At 44.1% G+C, this 18459-nt stretch overlaps 2 protein-coding genes across 3 annotated transcripts; one reads left to right on the top strand and one right to left on the bottom strand.

Moving 5' to 3' along the window:
- Window positions 1-1378: 1378 nt before the first annotated feature.
- On the bottom strand, window positions 1379-9717 carry srd5a1 (steroid-5-alpha-reductase, alpha polypeptide 1 (3-oxo-5 alpha-steroid delta 4-dehydrogenase alpha 1)). 2 transcript variants are annotated; one of them, XM_023976527.3, is made up of 6 exons: window positions 9519-9717; window positions 9102-9275; window positions 8624-8790; window positions 8296-8397; window positions 1867-2017; window positions 1379-1733 (listed from the first exon to the last, which is right to left on the bottom strand). In XM_023976527.3, the coding sequence occupies exons 1-6, from the start codon at window positions 9539-9541 to the stop codon at window positions 1667-1669; spliced, it is 684 nt and encodes a 227-aa protein (XP_023832295.1). In that variant the 5' UTR covers window positions 9542-9717; the 3' UTR covers window positions 1379-1666. The 2 variants fall into 2 exon arrangements, with proteins under 2 accessions (XP_023832295.1, XP_023832294.1); XM_023976526.2 differs by lacking the exon at window positions 9519-9717 and having other exon boundaries at window positions 9102-9512.
- Window positions 9718-10283: 566 nt separating this feature from the next.
- nsun2 (NOP2/Sun RNA methyltransferase 2) lies at window positions 10284-18243 on the top strand. The gene is made up of 19 exons (XM_023976173.2): window positions 10284-10499; window positions 10967-11124; window positions 12174-12278; window positions 12370-12475; window positions 12598-12669; window positions 12826-12910; window positions 13285-13480; window positions 13936-14010; window positions 14086-14216; window positions 14305-14378; window positions 14632-14762; window positions 15041-15137; window positions 15256-15425; window positions 15492-15584; window positions 15756-15891; window positions 16793-16873; window positions 16966-17104; window positions 17217-17256; window positions 17408-18243. Exons 1-19 carry the CDS (start codon window positions 10419-10421, stop codon window positions 17712-17714), a joined length of 2277 nt encoding a protein of 758 aa, XP_023831941.1. The 5' UTR covers window positions 10284-10418; the 3' UTR covers window positions 17715-18243.
- Window positions 18244-18459: the final 216 nt, after the last annotated feature.

Raw genomic sequence — 18459 nt, 5'->3', positions numbered from 1 at the left:
TAATGTCATTGATCCTAGTCTCTCCCTGAATGACCCTGGTAAGCTAAGGAGCTCAGCATCCCATTTTACTGCTTGCTAACAGCTCAGTTCAGTGTGAGTAAAAATGCAATGCTGTCCTAAGACCACAAGGAATTCACAAGGTGAGCTCTTACCTCAGACAAATATGTTGCTTGGGGCAATGGGTGTAATAGCTTGAGTCTTGAGAACACTACACACACAGAGAGAGATGGAGTCCACAGTGCAGTTCAGGATTTCCAATTCAGTTACTTATTTTGATTCCATTCATGACATATCTTTGAAATGAATTCAATGTTTCAGTAAAAAAAATAATTGCTGCCCAATTAGAAATATACTATCCTCACTTACAGGATTTATACTATAAACTACATGTGAAGATAGAGGGCTGGGAAGGAGACGGGGAACACATAACTAGAGGTGTTCCTCATTACACACGCAAAGAGAGAGCGATTCCAGACACCATTTGCAGTCAACCCTACACACAGCTATCTTCCAGCCCATTACACTCTGTAATGGAATGAGCCTACTGGCAGCACCGTCTGTACTGTGTGTGCGCTCTTTGCATAATGTCTGCTTCCCTCCCTGCTCACGTGCTGCATGTGACAGAGCCAAGGAAAACCCCCAGAGAAAGAATGTCAGGTTGAGTATTGCTCACTCTCTCCCTCCATCACTATCTTTTCACTCTCCCTTTCTTTTGGTCTCTCTATGGCAGCAACAAGCTCTGGGTGATCAGCTAATCCAGTGGCCTTACTGACTGAATGGAGCATTTCTCTCATTTGTATCTCTCTTTGGTTCATAACCTCATTTTCAGCCCTAAGGCTGGGGTCGCCTCACTAAGTGTGTGTGTGGTGAAGGGTTGGTTCATCCTCAGTGCTGCTAGCACTAAATCATAGGGGAAGACTACAGCACTGCTCACGACAGATTCATCTGACACACACGAGTGCACGAATATACAAAGAGCTAGTTTCTTCCACAAGCAGTGAAATCTGTCTGTGTGCATTCCTGTGTGTTGACGGTAAGTTAATTCTCAGTCCTTCTAGCACTGGGTTGTCTCACCGGGGAAACTAGAGCTCTACTGACAGATTGTGTTTTGATGGTTGGCTCATTCTCCGCCTGCACGCAACAGAGAGGGCGAGAGATGCACACACTGCTGCAGGGAGTTAGGGGAAGGGTAGAGGTTAGGGGATGTGTTGAAATGGAGCTGAACCTTTGTAAGATGGATTGGTACTGTTGGTTGGTCCGCTGTGAATTTATCGTAAAAGTAATAGTCGCCACATACTATAGTAAATCTCATTGCGGGACATATCCAAGTTGATGGTGGTAGCTGAGGTGCAACCATGTGAAAAATATATCCAGCCACTCTTGGAGGAATTTTTTTATTTTAATAAAATAAATTGCCTCTACTTGGCATTGTAGCCTCCATCAGGGTATGTCTAATAATCTTGTCAGTGGTGTTGTGGTTTCTAGAGCTCTTCATATCTTCCCAGTGAATAGAATTGTCAGTACTCATTGTGTTCATCCTTGTACGTATTCTCTTGAGGTAAACACAAACAAGCAATAACAAACCTAACCAGACCCCAGATGATGTAGCATAGGGTCACAGCTCGTTGTGTTGGGCTGTTGGAGTTTGGATTGTTGTAGTGAATCATTATAATACAAATGGTATCAATGCCTTCCTGGATTTGGGGTAGTCTTCGAATTTCTGAAGGTACCACCTAGAGAGAAGGAAAGGCAGGAGGACATGAATTCACTATTATAGTATTACAAGTGTTAAAGGTGTATTTGATCCCAGACCGTGTGTGTGCAGTGTGTCTTCATGTGGAATGTGTGTGTGTGTGTGTTTCCTACCTGTGGTGAGCGAAGGCTCTGCTGGCAAGAACAATGAGAGTGAAGATGGAGAAGGACGCGCTGTGGACAGAATGAGCCGCCAGGGCAAATCCCGCCCACTCTGTTATCTCGCCAAAGAAGTTTGCTCCAGACACATACTCAAACAGCCCACCTACAGGAGAGAACATAAGACAGGGTACAACCAGTGATGTACAGTATATAAACCCTGGATTGCTGATGCTATGTATTGACCAGTGAAAGGCTTTGAAGCCACCGGTCAACCATATTGGCACTGCCCAGAAGAATGAATGGCACCCCCTATCAGTCATCTAGTGTATATATAAATAATTTGGTAGAACCACAGGAACAGTCACGACAACAATGTGATTAACCAGGCCCGTGTCGCATATTTATCACCTGCGCCAGTCAAGATTCCACTGATCCAAGGTCTGGGTTTTAGTCTTAGCAGACGTGCTTATCCAGACCGACTTACAGTAGTGGGTACATACATCTTTGTACTTTTTTCGTACTGGTCTCCCGTGGGAATCGAATCCACAACCCTGGCGTTGCAAGCGCCAAGCTCTACCAATGGAGCCACAGTATATTCATGGAAGCTAACACAGAGTTAGTTGGCTTTTAATATATATATATATATATAAATAATATACACACCATACCAGTCTAAAGTTTGGTCACGCCTACTCATTCAAGTTTATTTTTTAAATGTTCTACATTGTAGAATAAGTGGTGAATACATCTAAACTATGAAATAACACATAATCATGTCGTGACCAAAAAAGTGTTAAACAAATCCAAATATTTTACATTCTTCAAAGTGGCCACCCTTTGCCTTTGACAGCTTTGCACATTCTTGGCATTCTCTCAACCAGCTTCACCTGGAATGCTTTTCCAACAGTCTTGAAGGAGTGCCCACATATGCTGAGCACTTGTTGGCTGCTTTTCCTTCACTCTGCGTTCCGACTCATCCCAAACCATCTCAATTGGGTTGAGGTCAGGTGATTGTGGAGGCCAGGTCATCTGATGCAGCACTCCATCACTCTCCTTCTTGATCAAATAGCCCTTACACAGGCTGGAGGTTTGTTAGGTCATTGTCCTGTTGAAAAACAAATGATAGTGGGACTAAGTGCAAACCAGATGGGATGGCGTATAGCTACAGAATGCTCTGGTAGCCATGCTGGTTAAGTGTGCCTTGAAATCTAAATAAATCAGACATTGTCACCAGCAAAGCACCATCACACCTCCTCCTCCATGCTTCACGGTGGGAACCACACATGCAGAGATCATCCGTTCACCTACTCTGCGTCTCACAGACACGGCATTGGAACCAAAAATCTCACATTTGGATTCATCAGACCAAAGGACAGATTTTCACCGGTCTAATGTCCATTGCATATGTTTCTTGGCCCAAGCAAGTCTCTTCTTATTATTGGTGTCAATTAGTAGTGGTTTCTTTGCAGCAATTTGACAATGAAGGCCTGATTCATGCATTCTCCTCTGAACAGTTGATGTTGAGATGTGTCTGTTACTTGAACTCTGAAGCATTTATTTGGGCTACAATCTTAGGTGAAGTTAACTCAAATGAACTTATCCTCTGCAGCAGAGGTAACTCTGGGTCTTCCTTTCCTGTGGCAGTCCTCATGAGAGCCAGTTTCATCATAGCGCTTGATGGTTTTTGCAGCTGCACTTCAAAGTTCTTAATGTTCCATATTGAGTGACCTTCATGTCTTGAAGTAATGATGGACTGTCGTTTCTCTTTTCTTATTCTAGCTGTTCTTGCCATAATATGGACTTGGTCTTTTACCAAATAGGGCAATCTTATGTATACCACCCCTACCTTGTCACAACAACTAATTGTCTCAAATTAACTTTTAACAAGGCACACCTGTTTAATTGAAACGCATTCCAGGTGACTACCTCATGAAGCTTGTTGAATGTGCAAAACTGTCAAAGGGTGGCTACTTTGAAGGATCTCAAATATAAAATATATATTTATTTTGTTTAACACTTTTTTGGTTACTACATGATTCCATATGTGTCATTTCATAGTTTGTATTTTATTCTACAATTTAGAAAATAGCAAAAATAAAGAAACTCTGGAATGAGTAGGTGTGGACACACCTACTCATTCCAGAGTTTATTTGTACTATTTTCTACATTGTAGAATAATAGTGAAGACATCAAAACTGAGATTTTTGGTTCCAAACTCAGTGTCTTTGTGAGACGCAGAGTAGGTGAACGGATGATCTCCGCATGTGTGGTTCCCACTGTGAAGCATAGAGGAGGTGGTGTGATGGTGCTTTGCTGGTGACACCGTCTGTGATTTATTTCTAACTCAAAACACCTAACCATCATGGCTACCACAGCATTCTGCAGTGATACACCTTCCCATTTGGTTTGCGCTTAGGACTATCATTTGTTTTTCAACAGGACAATGACTCAACACACCTCCAGGCTGTGTAAGGGCTATATGACCAAGAAAGAGAGTGATGGAGTGCTGCATCAGATGACCTGGCCTCCACAATCACCCAACCTCAACCCAATTGAGATGGTTTGGACTGCAGAGTGAAGGAAAAACAGCCAACAAGTGCTCAGCACGTGGGAACTCCTTCAAAGCTGTTGGAAAAGCATTCCAGGTGAAGCTGGTTGAGAGAATGCCAAGAGTGTGCAAAGCTGTCAAAGGCAAAGGGTGGCTACTTTGAAGAATGTAAAATATATTTTGATTTGTTTAACACTTGTTTGGTTACGACATGATTCCATGTTTTATTTTTACAATGTAGAAAAAGGTACAACTAAGAAAAACCTTTGAATGAGTAGTTGTGTCCAAACTTTTGACTGGTTCTGTGTGTGTGTATATACAATTCCCCCCCCCCCCAATACGAATGTTTGGTGGTGAGCACCAATATCGATAATTAATGTAATACTGATATGAGCATGGCATATCGTGATATGGGTTTATCCTTGCTGTTAACCTACACTATTGTGTAAAAGTAAATTCATGACTGTTCCTGCAGTCACAGAACATCTACTTAGCATACTTAACAGCCTGCTGATGGGCCATCAACAGGCTTTCCATTGTTTTCAAGCTAGGTTAGGCTCCCAGAACATTCACACCTGGTCCATGGGAAATCAGGAAGCAGTTATCTGAACTTCAAAGCCTTGGAAGAGAAGTCCACACAGTTGCAATGTTATTCATTCAAACAGATATGTTTGATAAAATGCAACTGATTTCAATATAGATTTTCCATATCAGTGCCCATCACAATTTAATTTTTTATCTTGGTCCCAGATGTTTGTGCTGTCTTGCCAACGTCTATGATCATTCACTGGCTTGTCAGTACGAAAAAGTACAAATGTATGCACACACTATTGTAAGACGCCCTGTACAAGAGCATCTGCTAAATAACTTAAATGTAATGTCAAGGAGTTGGCTATAGAGTACAAACAGGTCTGGGACCAGGTTATAGCCATTGTACTATGATCGTGAGCTCTATCAAGATCTATCCATCCTAGGCTGCAATACAGAAAACCCACCTCTGATACAATTTCACACACTTGATTATTTTCATCAAGACCATTCAAATTATCATTGTGGTTGGATAATTGGAGAAAGAGATCCCTAAAATAATTGTATAAACTGCAGTTAAGTAAGGCATTCAATAGTGGCATTATTACAAAAGGAAGAAAAACACTACTGACGACATGTTAATCTACAATTTCTTCAGGTCTCAGGTCAGTTTCCGGTGAAACTGTAGCATTGTATTTCAGATCCTTTCTCACAGTCTCTCTGGCTTCAAACCACTTCTATGTCATAGACTGATTAAATACGGCAGCATAAAAAATAATTCATAAACACGGCACTAAAGACCATAGATGGCTGCAGTCCTCCCCCCTGCTTGAACAGACTGTGTACAGCCACTGCCTTCACCGCTCCTCCTTTAAAACCATCATGTTTCTCTGGATTCCAGAAGTGCCTACAGGGCGGCAGGTAGCCTAACGGTTAAAAACGTTGGGCCAGTAACTGAAGGTCATTGGTTCTAATTCCTGAGCCGACTAGGTGAAAAATCTGTCTGTGCCCTTGAGCAAGGCACTTAAATGACTAAAATGTAAGAATGTTTCATACGGTGTGACTAGACTTACTGCATTCTTCTGTCTCTACCGTAAAAAGCTTTATTTCTAGAAGGCTTTAGGGTGGACAGGTTTCAACTGGTTCATCAGTTATGAACGGTTCACCTCAGGCACAAGGTGATGGTTTCGACCCTCTCTGGTGCTGTGTCATAGTGACACTGTACTCTCTGTAACCCTGGATTTAAAATAGAATACTGGATACACCCTCTGGAAAGAGTGAACTCCCTGTTTTAAGCAACACTGAACATCAGTGTGCTACTATGGTTGTAGCTAGCATAGACACATTTTACAGACATTATTTACAATGTGTCAGTAGCGTGCCGTGGGCCTGGCGCCTGGGCCTTCAGTGAGGTCCTACACAGTCCCACCCGAATTAATCCACCTGTTATTACCATCATTTAGATGCCATGGCTCTAGACACTATACATTTACATTTAGAAACGCAGTATAACCAGGCGTTGCGTCACCTTGAAATTGACATTTTTTTCAGAGAATTGCAGGGGAAGAGTACAATACAGTACAGTTCAACTAATAGGCAAGAACATAGTCGAGTGCAACAGAGTTATATTAATATTCTTCTTCTATCCATTTCTGGTCCACAAACTTTGAGCTTTAAGTCCCCCAAAAAATAAATACAGTGTGTTCACTAAACAGCGCATTGTCGCACCCAAAGCAGTTTCACCATGATATAAAACACATAACTATTCACTGAAAATAAAAGAAAACAAATAATTTGCAACATAGGCTATTTGCCATTTTATTTTGTTAATATATAGGCTATTTAATATTAACGAAATAAAATGCGAAACATACATACACATTTAATAAAAAATAACATGCATTGTATGCCTACTCACCAAAGACTGATTATTAGACAGTTGCGTGCGCTTAGGGGATCGTGAAAAAAATGCTGCAAGGCCATTGAGGTTGGCAAAGAAGACCTTGCATTCTTTAAGCTTTGAGGCTCCTTGAGTCAGTACTAAATTTAGTCGATTGGCATAGCAGTGAATGAATAAGGCCATCGGTGCCCTCTCCTTAACTTTAGCCTGCACCCCATTGAGTCCAGATGCCATGACTGCTGCGCCATCAAAACACTGTGCCACAACTTTATCCAGACTACATTCATTTTCCTCCAAGAAACGGAAAATAAGAGCGGCAATGTCATCAGCTCGCTTGCCGCTTGTCACATCTTCAAACCGGATAAATCGCTCCTTGACTCCCTGTCCGTCACATAACGCAGGACGAGTGAGAGCTGTAGCTCCACTCTGGTGTCCCAAACGTTTTCAAAAGCACCATTGCTTGTAAGTGCCCAGCCGTACTTGGTGTCTCGTTGCTGCCTTGGTTAGACAACTCAAGTTTGCAAAGCCAGTGTGGCTCCAAACACCAAATCGATCACTTGCAAATAATAGGCATTCCCAGCAGTACAGTTTGCAGTGCTTCTCGGAGCCTGTGAGCCAGCGCTCATAGTTGAAACTTTGAAAGTGGCGAACGAACGAACCCCTTTCCCGCCTGTGACAGGCTTTGTGGCGTCGGGCGACCTCTCCTTACAATGTCTAACTTTTCTTGAAATGTTCGTCTTGAGAATGGCGTTATAATTATATCCTCGACCAAATCGATATCTTCCCTCCTTCCGCCATTGTGGGTTCAAAAAACAGTTTAGGTAGTACGCGAATTAATTCGTTTATCAAATTCAGTTTCCTAGATCTGCATAGACCTGCCATAGGACCTGCCTCTCAATATTGGTAATCCAATCAAAAGACGTGGACGCCCTACGCCGCTAGCTGGCTCCTGTGTAACACTGGAGCCAGCCAGCAGGCGTACAATAGCCAACTCTAAAGCTGATTGGTTGACACAAAATTTTAATTTCCATTCACTTTAAGCTACAAGCGCCTGCACTGTTGATTCTGAAGGCCTTAAGAGCAGATTTTAGACCCCTGGCAACACATGATGGCTGAATATGATTGGATAAAAGATCTAACATAAAGACCAGCCCTCCAAATCTCAACCTGGGGCTGGAAGCAGTGCAACCAAGAGGAAAGCTATGAAATGAAGAGTATAACTCTTACTCTGGGGAATAATTTAATACATATTTGTGGGAAAATATATTTAAAAAAAAATTATATTCTGATGATGTTTAGGCCAGCAGAGAAGGCCTTGCAGGCCCTGACGGCCCACCACTGCAATGTGTTCAGCTGGCCATGAGAGAACTGATGTGAAAATGTTACAGCATGCTGTCCAAAACGGTCATGGCGTCTGGTCAGGGGAAACCTGTCTCTCTATATCTCTCTGTAGCAGGTATCTTACCTGTTGGTATCTTGTAGCCGGTCTCTCCAGGCTTCCGTAGGTTCCTCAGGATGTGGTCTGAGTGAACGTTCACCAACCAACCCACCAACCACAGCGCAGAGCCTGAAAATCAACCAATGGGGATGATTTATAATGACAGTGTATAAGACAACCAATGAGGTGAAAATTAGGAAATGTAAGATGTTTTGGATAGCATGACGTGGATAACTCTAGAACGAGAAGAAATTCATGGAACATATTGAAATAGACAACTGTGTAATTTGTGAATGTGTGGTTTATGCATTAATACAGACCCTATGCTGTATGTCATGTCAGCCATGTCTCTTACCTGTGATAAAGCAAGGGCTGGTAACCCAATCAGCAGAGTACTCTGCATAGTGGCTCAGGTATCTGACCTGCATGTAGCCATTATAGATGCAGAACACAAAGGCCAAGGCGAACGATGCAAACGGTGTAGATTTCCCTCCACGAATTAAAAATGGATAGATGAGAGATCTAGAAGAAAATAAATAGAACTGATGAATAATCATTTCACCACCTGTTGTCTAGGATGCATGTCTCATGGCTGGGAATGCACTGCATTTCAGTTACAACGTTGGCACATAATTTAGCAATGTGTTATTACAATTGAGAATTCAATTGCATATGAGGCGGTACTCTGGTCAGAGCAAAATGTACTTGGTGATACAGTAACCAAAAAAAGATTGAGAACCACTGACCTAGAAGATATGACAGTTAGTGTTTGTCAGAGTAACACTGTACTTCACATGCATACAAAGTACTATCTTCTAACCATTGGGTCTTACCTTTGCACATAGTGGCAGAAGTACATGACCAGCAGTAACTGATTGGGAAGATGAGTGGTTTTCGCAGCAGAAGTCCACAGCACAAGGCACAGTGGCACCAGAAAAGCAGGTAGTTCCTGCACGAACCAGGCGAATTTGACGTTGACGGGGAATCCATATCTGCTTGTTGCGTATCTGCCATAGGGGACATTTTCAAAGAGTAAAGTTATGAAAGTACAAGCAGCCATGAAAATCATGAAGTATGCCAGGCAGTCCAAAACATACAACTCTTCTGTGTCGGAGGCAAAAAGCTTTGAAAGAATACTGTCCATCTTTACCAGATAAGCTGCAAATAGTGTAAGAAATTACATTTTTATTCAAAACAATGTAAATAAAGTGAATGTATCCAAGGCAATAATGAACACATATGTCACTTGCACAAGTATGCGTACTGCGATCATCTCACTGGTCTGCTCAGTTCCGTCGTCCAATCATAAGGATAAATAAAGGAGCCTGACTCATAATGAACCAATCGAGTCACTTTGTTTTGCATCGTCATTATCTAGCCAATTGAAAATGGATACAACGTTATTCAACTACAAGGTGTGTTCAGGAGAAACCACCACACTKGTAAAAAGATKAAATGACAGTAMATTTAGATGAATTCMATTACATATTTATSCAAACTGYCGTTWAAAAAAACWAAGTATATAGCCATTGMYCCTTGTTTCCTTAACTGGCGAKGAATMARCKAYRKASTMYRTMGYTKATTCMTCGCCAGTTAAGGAAACAAGGRKCAATGGCTATATACTTWGTTTTTTTWAACGRCAGTTTGSATAAATATGTAATKGAATTCATCTAAATKTACTGTCATTTMATCTTTTTACMAGTGTGGTGGTTTCTCCTGAACACACCTTGTAGTTGAATAACGTTGTATCCATTTTCAATTGGCTAGATAATGACGATGCAAAACAAAGTGACTCGATTGGTTCATTATGAGTCAGGCTCCTTTATTTATTGTTTGGAGGAAGGGGTATTCGTGCACACACAAAAAAAGCTTATCATTGGTCACTGTCTGACTAGCTCCAAAACGAGAATATATTTGAGTGTGTTTTTGGTTTTAGTTGGCCAAAATGTTGCACTGATATTTTCTATTTCTCAGGCTAATACATCGCTACCTATAAACTGGGGTCCTGTCTCACATGTGTGCGTCAGTCGCAGAAACAGAACACGAGTGCAGTACCATTCGCATTTCAATCATCCTGTTAGTAAAATACATTTAGCTACACCAGAACGTTGCTTCGCAGGTTCATATTTAGAGTGGTGTGTGTTTCCAAAATGGGGAAGAGAAGTCGACTGAGAAAGAAGGAGCATCAAAATAATAGCAAGCCTGGTGGAAGGGATAACCGGGACAATGCTGTAAGTTTTGATAGCTCTTCATAGCTAGCCGGCTAATTTAGCGTACTGTAGCTAACTTGCCTAGGTCACCTCAAATTATTGTATGCCGAGTCAAAGAGATTTAATTTCTCCCCATCAACTTTGATTTGATTGCTACTGCACAACTCATTGCTTATAATGACTTGTTGACATAGCTATGTCTAGCTATTTTATCTTGGTCCCAGATGTTTGTGCTGGCATGTCAAGGAGTTGGCTATGCAGTAAAAACAGATCTGGGACAAGGTTATAGCTATTGTACTATGATAGTAAACTATATCAATATCTATCCATCTGAAGCTGCAATTCAGAAAACCCACATCCTCTTCACACTACACTTTACCCCCATCCATTCCTCTCCTCCCATGTCTCCTCTTCGGTTCCCCCCTCATCTGCTCTCCTCCCCCTGTCGCCTGGCGTCTTCCCTCTCCTCCCATATCTCTGTCCTGTAGGGTTGGGGTGCAGGCTACGCTGACATCATCAAGGAGAACAAGCTGTTTGAGGCATACTACCAGGAGCTGGGCCTGGTGCCAGAGGGGGAGTTTGACCAGTTCATGGAGGCTATGAGAGAACCGCTGCCCGCCACCATCCGCATCACTGGATACAAGAGGTACGGAAGGGAAGCTACTAAGCTAGACCTCTGCCAAGTGGTCAGGGGTGTATTCACTAGGAAGTAAACAATAACGAACATGGAGGGACCTATTTAAATTTGTCCAGTAGAAACTCTTGTTTGCCAGATGTTTTCTGAGAAACGTTTTGTTAGTGTGCACTAATAAATACATCCATGGACTCTGGATCCTCTATGGCACAGATGGAAGTTGTCTTTCTCGCCCTGTAGGTGAGGTGACAAACTGTTAGTTGAAATGTACCTCTTTAGATGTTTTGTAAAGGGATGATGATTTATACACTCCCACTCTTGTTTTAGCCTGGTCCCAGATTTGTTTGTGTTCATGATAATTTGACATGACAATGACCATAGGGGGGTTAGCGAGGCAGCAGACACAGGTCTAGGACTAGGCTACTCTTGCTCCACGTCAGGATTCATACTTATGAAGATTGCTTTCCAAAACACCACTCTGTTAAACCTCTAAGTGTATTAAAAAGGATTGTCCATTGGGTTGTCCCCATGTACTTCCCGACGGGCTGCCCCCAGGTGTTGAGGGTAGGTAGCAACACATCCGCCACGCTGATCCTCAACACTGGAGCCCCTCGGGTGCGTGCTCAGTCCCCTCCTGTACTCCCTGTTTACCCACGACTGCATGGCCAGGCACAACTCCAACACCACCATTAAGTTTGCAGATGCCGAAGGAGGTCAGAGACCTGGCCGGGTCTGCATTGTTTCCCACCACCCGCCAACCCCTATTTTACGCTACTGCTACTCTCTGTTTATCATATATGCATAGTCACTTTAACCATACCTACATGTATATACTACCTCAATTAGCCCGACTAACCGGTGCCTGTATATAGCCTCGCTACTGGTATTTTTCACTGTCTTTTTACTGTTTTTATTTCTTTACCTATCTATTGTTCACCTAATACCTATTTTTTGACTTAAAAATGGCAATGTTGGTTAGGGCCTGTAAGTAAGCATTTCACTGTAAGGTCTACACCTGTTGTATTCGGCGCACGTGACAAATAAACTTTGATATGATGTAGCCATGCCAAGGAGATCCTCCACTGTCTGAAGAACAAGTACTTCAAGGAGATCCAGGAGGTAGAGATCGACGGGCAGAAGATAGAGGCTCCTCAGCCTCTGAGCTGGTACGTATGCGCACGCACGCACGCGCACACACACACACACACACACACACAAAGGGTCATCTCCTGTAATTGTGTGTGTGTGTGTGTGTAGGTACCCAGATGAGCTAGCGTGGCACACCAACATGAGCAGGAAGATCCTGAGGAAGTCTCCTCTCCTGGAGAAGTTCCATCAGTTCCTGGTCAGCGAGACCGAGTCGGTGAGGAAGTCTTGAGTGTTATTTAAGAATTAGAAAGTAATTTAATAGGATCTCGATGGTTTCTTAGCTGTATGGCTGCCTTATGTACTGTGGTGTTTCTTTCTCTACGTTGGTCTCTACAGGGTAACATCAGCAGACAGGAGGCTGTAAGTATGATCCCTCCTCTGCTGATGAAGATTGAGCCCCACCACAAGGTAAACGACACACTGGACGCCTTTCTGGCCAAGACCTGCTTCCATTTCGGTCCCTAGACCCTACATTTGGGAACATTATTGTGTTTTTGTGGGTAGATTCTGTCCCTAGACCCTAAACCTTGGAACATTATAGTGTACCTGTATTTCTGTGGGTAGATTCTGGACATGTGTGCTGCTCCTGGATCTAAGACGGTGCAGTTGATTGAGATGCTCCATTCTGATATGGATGTACCCTTCCCAGGTAACCCGCGCGCGCACGCACAGAATCAAATCTGTAGAAAATGTAACACACACCTGATGCATTGGAGTATCTGAATTGTGGCCCAATGGAAAGGGCGGTACGTTGCTGACTGTATCTTTTCTGTTACTTTGTGACAGAAAAGATAGCGGTTAAGAGCATTGGGACAGTAACCAAAACATTGCTGGTTCGAATCCCCGAGCAGAGTAGGAGAAAAATCTGTGCACTTGAGCAAGGCACTTAACCCTAATTGCTCCTGTAAGTCTCTCTGGATAAGAGCATCTGCAAAATGACTCAAATGTGAAACACTGTAACAAAGCATTGTAATCCTGAACATCATCTCCCCCTCTTTCTTTCTCTCCCTCTTCCCCCTTCAGAGGGCTTTGTGATAGCCAACGACGTGGACAACAAGCGTTGTTACCTGCTGGTGCACCAGGCTAAGAGACTGAACAGCCCCTGTATCATGGTGGTGAACCATGATGCCTCCTGCATCCCCAGACTACAGATAGACACGGAGGACGGACAGAAGGGTACACTGTTCTACGACCGCATCCTCTGCGATGTCCCCTGCAGGTGAACAAAGAGTTAACCTGGTTACCTGTTTAGCTGAGAGAAGGAAGTAAATAGTGATTGAGAGAAGTAGGGGAGAAAGGTGGGGGGCAAAGGAAAATCTGGGATTTTGGTATTGGACAGTCAAAACTAGACATGATGTGTAGACAGTCAGATATATGGAGAGATATCAACCTCATGGTTCTACCCTGTGTCTTATGATTGGCTCTTCTGTCTGATTTATGATTGGTGGCTGCACTGGGTAGGCTACTGCTTGTTTTGTTTTTATTAGGGGAAGAAAAGGTGACCACAAGAATGAGACAGGAGAGAGGGCGATCTCCTGTAACCACATTGTTGTATTGTCTGTCTGGGAAAGCTAAAGTGTAGTTAGATGATCCAGGGAAGCTGACAAACTCCAATTTTGGATTTTTCTCAAGTGTGTTGCTAAAACGTAAAGTATTCTGTGTGTGTTTCTACAGTGGAGATGGCACCATGAGGAAGAACATTGATGTGTGGAAGAAATGGACCACCAGTAACAGCCTGCATCTCCATGGGTGAGGAGAGAGAGACCAGGTGTGTGTATGTATGTGTGTGTGTGTGTGTGTGTGATAACCTGTGTGTGTCTCCAGTCTCCAGATCCGTATAGCAGTGCGTGGTGTGGAGCAGCTAGCTGTAGGAGGGAGGATGGTCTACTCTACCTGTTCACTCAACCCTATAGAGGACGAAGCTGTCATAGCAACGCTACTGGAGAAGAGTGAAGGTAACACACGCATGCATGCACACACAAATACAGTGTCACACACACACAGGTGATAACTGCCTCTGTCTGCCTCTTTGTCTATCTCCAGGTGCGTTAGAGTTAGCAGATGCGTCAGTTGATCTCCCAGGGTTAAAATGGATGCCTGGAGTCACCAAATGGAAGGTATATAACTGTTGGAACACATGACCGCCACCTCATGCCTATTAATCACTGCTAGCGACTACTAGAGGTACTTGATAGGCCTGACAGTCTAGCCACTACAATAGTCGTGATATTCCACCACCATGTCAGTTTGACTACAGATTTAGCCCGTTTTATAACTGAGTCTTTTGCGCTCTCTCCCATCCCCTCCTCTCCCTCCAGTTACCTCTCACACACACTTAATCTCTCTCACCATCTTTCCTTCCATCTCTAGCTGATGACTAAGGAGGGTCAGTGGTATAAGGACTGGTCCGAGGTGCCAGCCAACCGCCACACACAGATCAGACCCACCATGTTCCCTCCCACAGACACAGAGAAACTGGCCAATATGAAGTTGGAGAGATGGTACACTCACCTGCGTACACACCTGCACACAAACACATAGGCCCCACTTTATTGGTTAGAATATGCCTAAAATGTCAGTCATGACAATCATGTACATGTATTTGCTACACCTGTGCACGCTGCATACCTAATGCTAATGAGATTAAAAATTAAAAGCTGAACAGACTTTCAAATCCCTGTGAAGTGTTGCTGGTTTGTGTTGATTTGATTTCTACCAGCAGAGGGTGCTGTTGCCTCTAATCTTTGTATATACCGTGTATACGTATGTGTGTATTCAGTATGAGGATCCTGCCCCATCACCAGAACACGGGAGGCTTCTTTGTAGCTGTCCTGGTCAAAAAAGCCCCCATGCCCTGGAACAGAAGATTCCCCAAGGTACACACACATGTACATGCACGGCCACACACTCACGGATGGAAGGCAACACCATCCGGTAGCTCATATACCACAGAGAAGTTCCCGGATCATAGTTCACTTTAACTTCTTTCTCCAGTTGAGGAAGGAGCAGTCATCCAGCTCCGTGCCCCAGCCAGAGGACTCTCCAGTGGAAACCCCTCTTCCTGAGATGCCCTTGGAGGATGGAGAGAGAGATGGAGGGAAGGAGGCAGGAGAGGACTCGCCCAAAGAGGCAAGCGATCAGACCAAGGAACCCAACGTGTGTGGGTAAGTTGAGAGAAAGAGAGGGGTGGGAGGGAAGAGTGTGTATTCTGACTCTGTTCTGTGTTCCAGGCCTCCTCCGAATAAAAAGATGAAGAGACATGGTTTTAAAGAAGACCCCTTTGTCTTCCTCACTGAAGACGACCCGGTCTTCCCCCCGATAGAGTGAGTGTGTTTGGTGTCTGGTGGATTGTGTAGCCTATGTAAGCAGCTGCTCGATATCAGCATTATCTGTACAGAGGTGACAATGTTTTGACCAAGCATAGATGGTATTACCTTTACATGTTTTGATTGATCCCTGGTTGTTGATCTATTCCGTTAATGTGTGTTTTGCAGGTCATTCTATGACCTGTCTCCAGACTTCCCTAAGATAAACGTTCTGACCAGAACCCACGAGGGAAAGAAGAGACATCTGTACATGGTCTCCAAGGAGCTACGCAACGTCATGCTCAACAACAGTGAGCGAATGAAGGTAGGAAGGTGTGTGTGTGTGTGAGAGACACCTGTATGTTCTCTAAGGAACAATGTGGCGCCCTGCCTAACAACAACTGTGTGTGTGTCACTGCCAGCCCATCAAGGGGAGTCCAGGTAACAGATGGGATCCTTTTCATCCCAAATCTCCCTAGTACACTCAGCTCCTGCACAGGTGGCCGTGTGTGTGCATTCAAGCAGACAGAGAACCCCCCATTCCGCTCTTTGTCTATTTCCCCTCCTCTCCTTGTCGCTCTCCCCTCCTCGCTCTCCCCACCTCTCCTTGTCGCGCTCTCCCCTCCTTGTCGCGCCCCCCCCCCTTTTTCGCCCTTTCCTTTTCCCCCTCCTCTCCCTATGTATCTCCCTCCTCCTCTCCCTATGTATCTCCCTCCTCCTCTCCCTATGTATCTCCCTCCTCCTCTCCCTATGTATCTCCCTCCTCCTCTCCCTATGTATCTCCCTCCTCCTCTCCCTATGTATCGCCCTCCTCCTCTCCCTATGTATCTCCCTCTCCCTATGTATCGCCCTCCTCCTTTCTGATGTTTTGATGTTTAGACCTGACCCAGGTTCAGATCAGCCTCCAGGTAAGCAGTAGTAACAGACAGGCTGAGTCCATCACCAGACGGTTCCCAGAACTGCACACATACTGACATACAAGCAACATACTTAACAGGGTTCTGGCTCAATGATGGGAGAAAGTATTTCGTTTTCTTAAAAGCAATGGTTTATTTGAAGTGGCCATCTCCTAATTGGAGCAATTTGACCTAATAAACAAATATTTGCATAACCAAAGAAATCTAGAAACTGTCATCACTATTATTGAAAACAACAATGACAATGTTGAAATGAGAAGCAATTGTAAATATGTTGCTGAAACAGTCATTATTTTGTGTGTTTTGCAGGTGATCAACACAGGGGTGAAGGTGTGGTCTCGCAACAGCGACGGGGAGGAGTTTGGCTGTGCCTTCAGACTAGCCCAGGAGGTAGGTGCATGCGCACACGCGCGCATTCAATCCTTGCTCTCCTCATTCTGCTCTCCTCATTCTGCTCTCCTCATTCTGCTCTCCTCCTCCAGGGTATCTATACTCTGTTTCCCTACATCCGCTCCAGGATGATCACAGTGAGTGTTGAGGACATTAAGATTCTACTGACTCAGGAGAACCCGTACCTCAGCAAACTGGAGGAAGATGCTCACCAACAGGCCAAGAAGATGGGTGTGTGTTCTCAACTGGAAAGCAATGATCTGTGTCTAAGGCCATGTTGGGTGTTGGCCCATTCATGTCTGTATTACTAGTAAGTCCTTCATGTTTTCCTCTGTTTCCACAGGAATGGGCAGCATTGTGTTAAAATACCGGCCTGACAATAGGTAAGTGTCCATTTTGTTTGCCTGTCTGTGTGTGTTATATTATCTGTTATCAGAGAATTCACCCTGACCTCCCTCTCACCCCCGCTCTCCCTCACCGTCCTCTCCCTCTACCCCCCCACTCCCTTACCGTCCTCTCCCTCTCTTTCCTCAGTAACCCTGATGGTCCTCAGTGTCCTATAGAGCTGTGTGGCTGGAGAGGCAAGACCTCCATCAGAGCCTTCGTGCCCCGCAACGAGAGGTTCCACTACCTCCGCATGCTGGGGGTCGAGGTATTCAGAGACAAACAGGGGCAAGGACCCAGGGAGGAAGAGAAGGAGGTGAAGGAGGGAGAGGGGGAGACGGAGAATGGGAATAAAGATGTCAGCACAAAACAGGAGTTGAGAGGTGAAAATCGAGGTGACGAGCACCTGAAAGGAGATGAGAGGGAGGGAGGAGGGGAGATTTTGACCAGCACCTGAGAGGAGTAGAAAGAAATGTGTATCTCAATAGTCTTAACAAGTTTTCCTCTTTGGGTGCACTGATGTTAATGAACTGGAGGTCATCCACCATGTTGTCACCCATGTTTTTGCAGATGGAGAAGAGGGGTTGAGAAACCACTTTAGACTAGTAAGATACACGGAGGAGGGAGGAAGAGGTGCTGGCCAGACTAGAGCTAGACCAAACGTGAGAGAGAAGAGGGGTGTTGGGTAGCTCAGTAGTACTTCGAAACCACTGCCATAGCAGAATGGCCACCCCTCCTAGACAGGGCATGTGGACTCTTCCATGCTCCCCCAGACTTGGTGTGCTTCAATGCTTTAGTGACTTTTATTTTCTATTGTCGGTTTTATTTGAACAAAACTCAACTCCACTGGCAAAACATGGAGAGAGTGTTGTTTCTTTTCTTATTGTGCATGTTTGAAGGTTTCTCTTAATGGCCATTTCATTTTTTATCATTGTAAGTAAGAAGAAAGGTGGAATTGATTAAAAGTATTAAAGTCATATAAAGTCTCTGAAGTGCATTGAAATATAATCTCAACCCCAACTCTGCTTCACAAGCTCAAACTCGCACACGTACACATGTAGGTGGTTGCTATGATGACTTAACTGCGTCATATCACACAACCAACCATACATACACACACCATCAGCCATACATCTCCTGTTTCTAACCCATCTCTGCTGCCATGATGACAGGAGTCATGACGCCCGTGCAGCCCCCTCACC

This window comes from Salvelinus sp. IW2-2015, linkage group LG31 (genome assembly GCF_002910315.2).
Source record: "Salvelinus sp. IW2-2015 linkage group LG31, ASM291031v2, whole genome shotgun sequence".
Lineage (NCBI taxonomy): Eukaryota > Metazoa > Chordata > Actinopteri > Salmoniformes > Salmonidae > Salvelinus > Salvelinus sp. IW2-2015.
The sequence above is the reverse complement of the archived record's forward strand: the minus strand, read 5'-3'. Positions and strand labels throughout refer to the sequence as shown.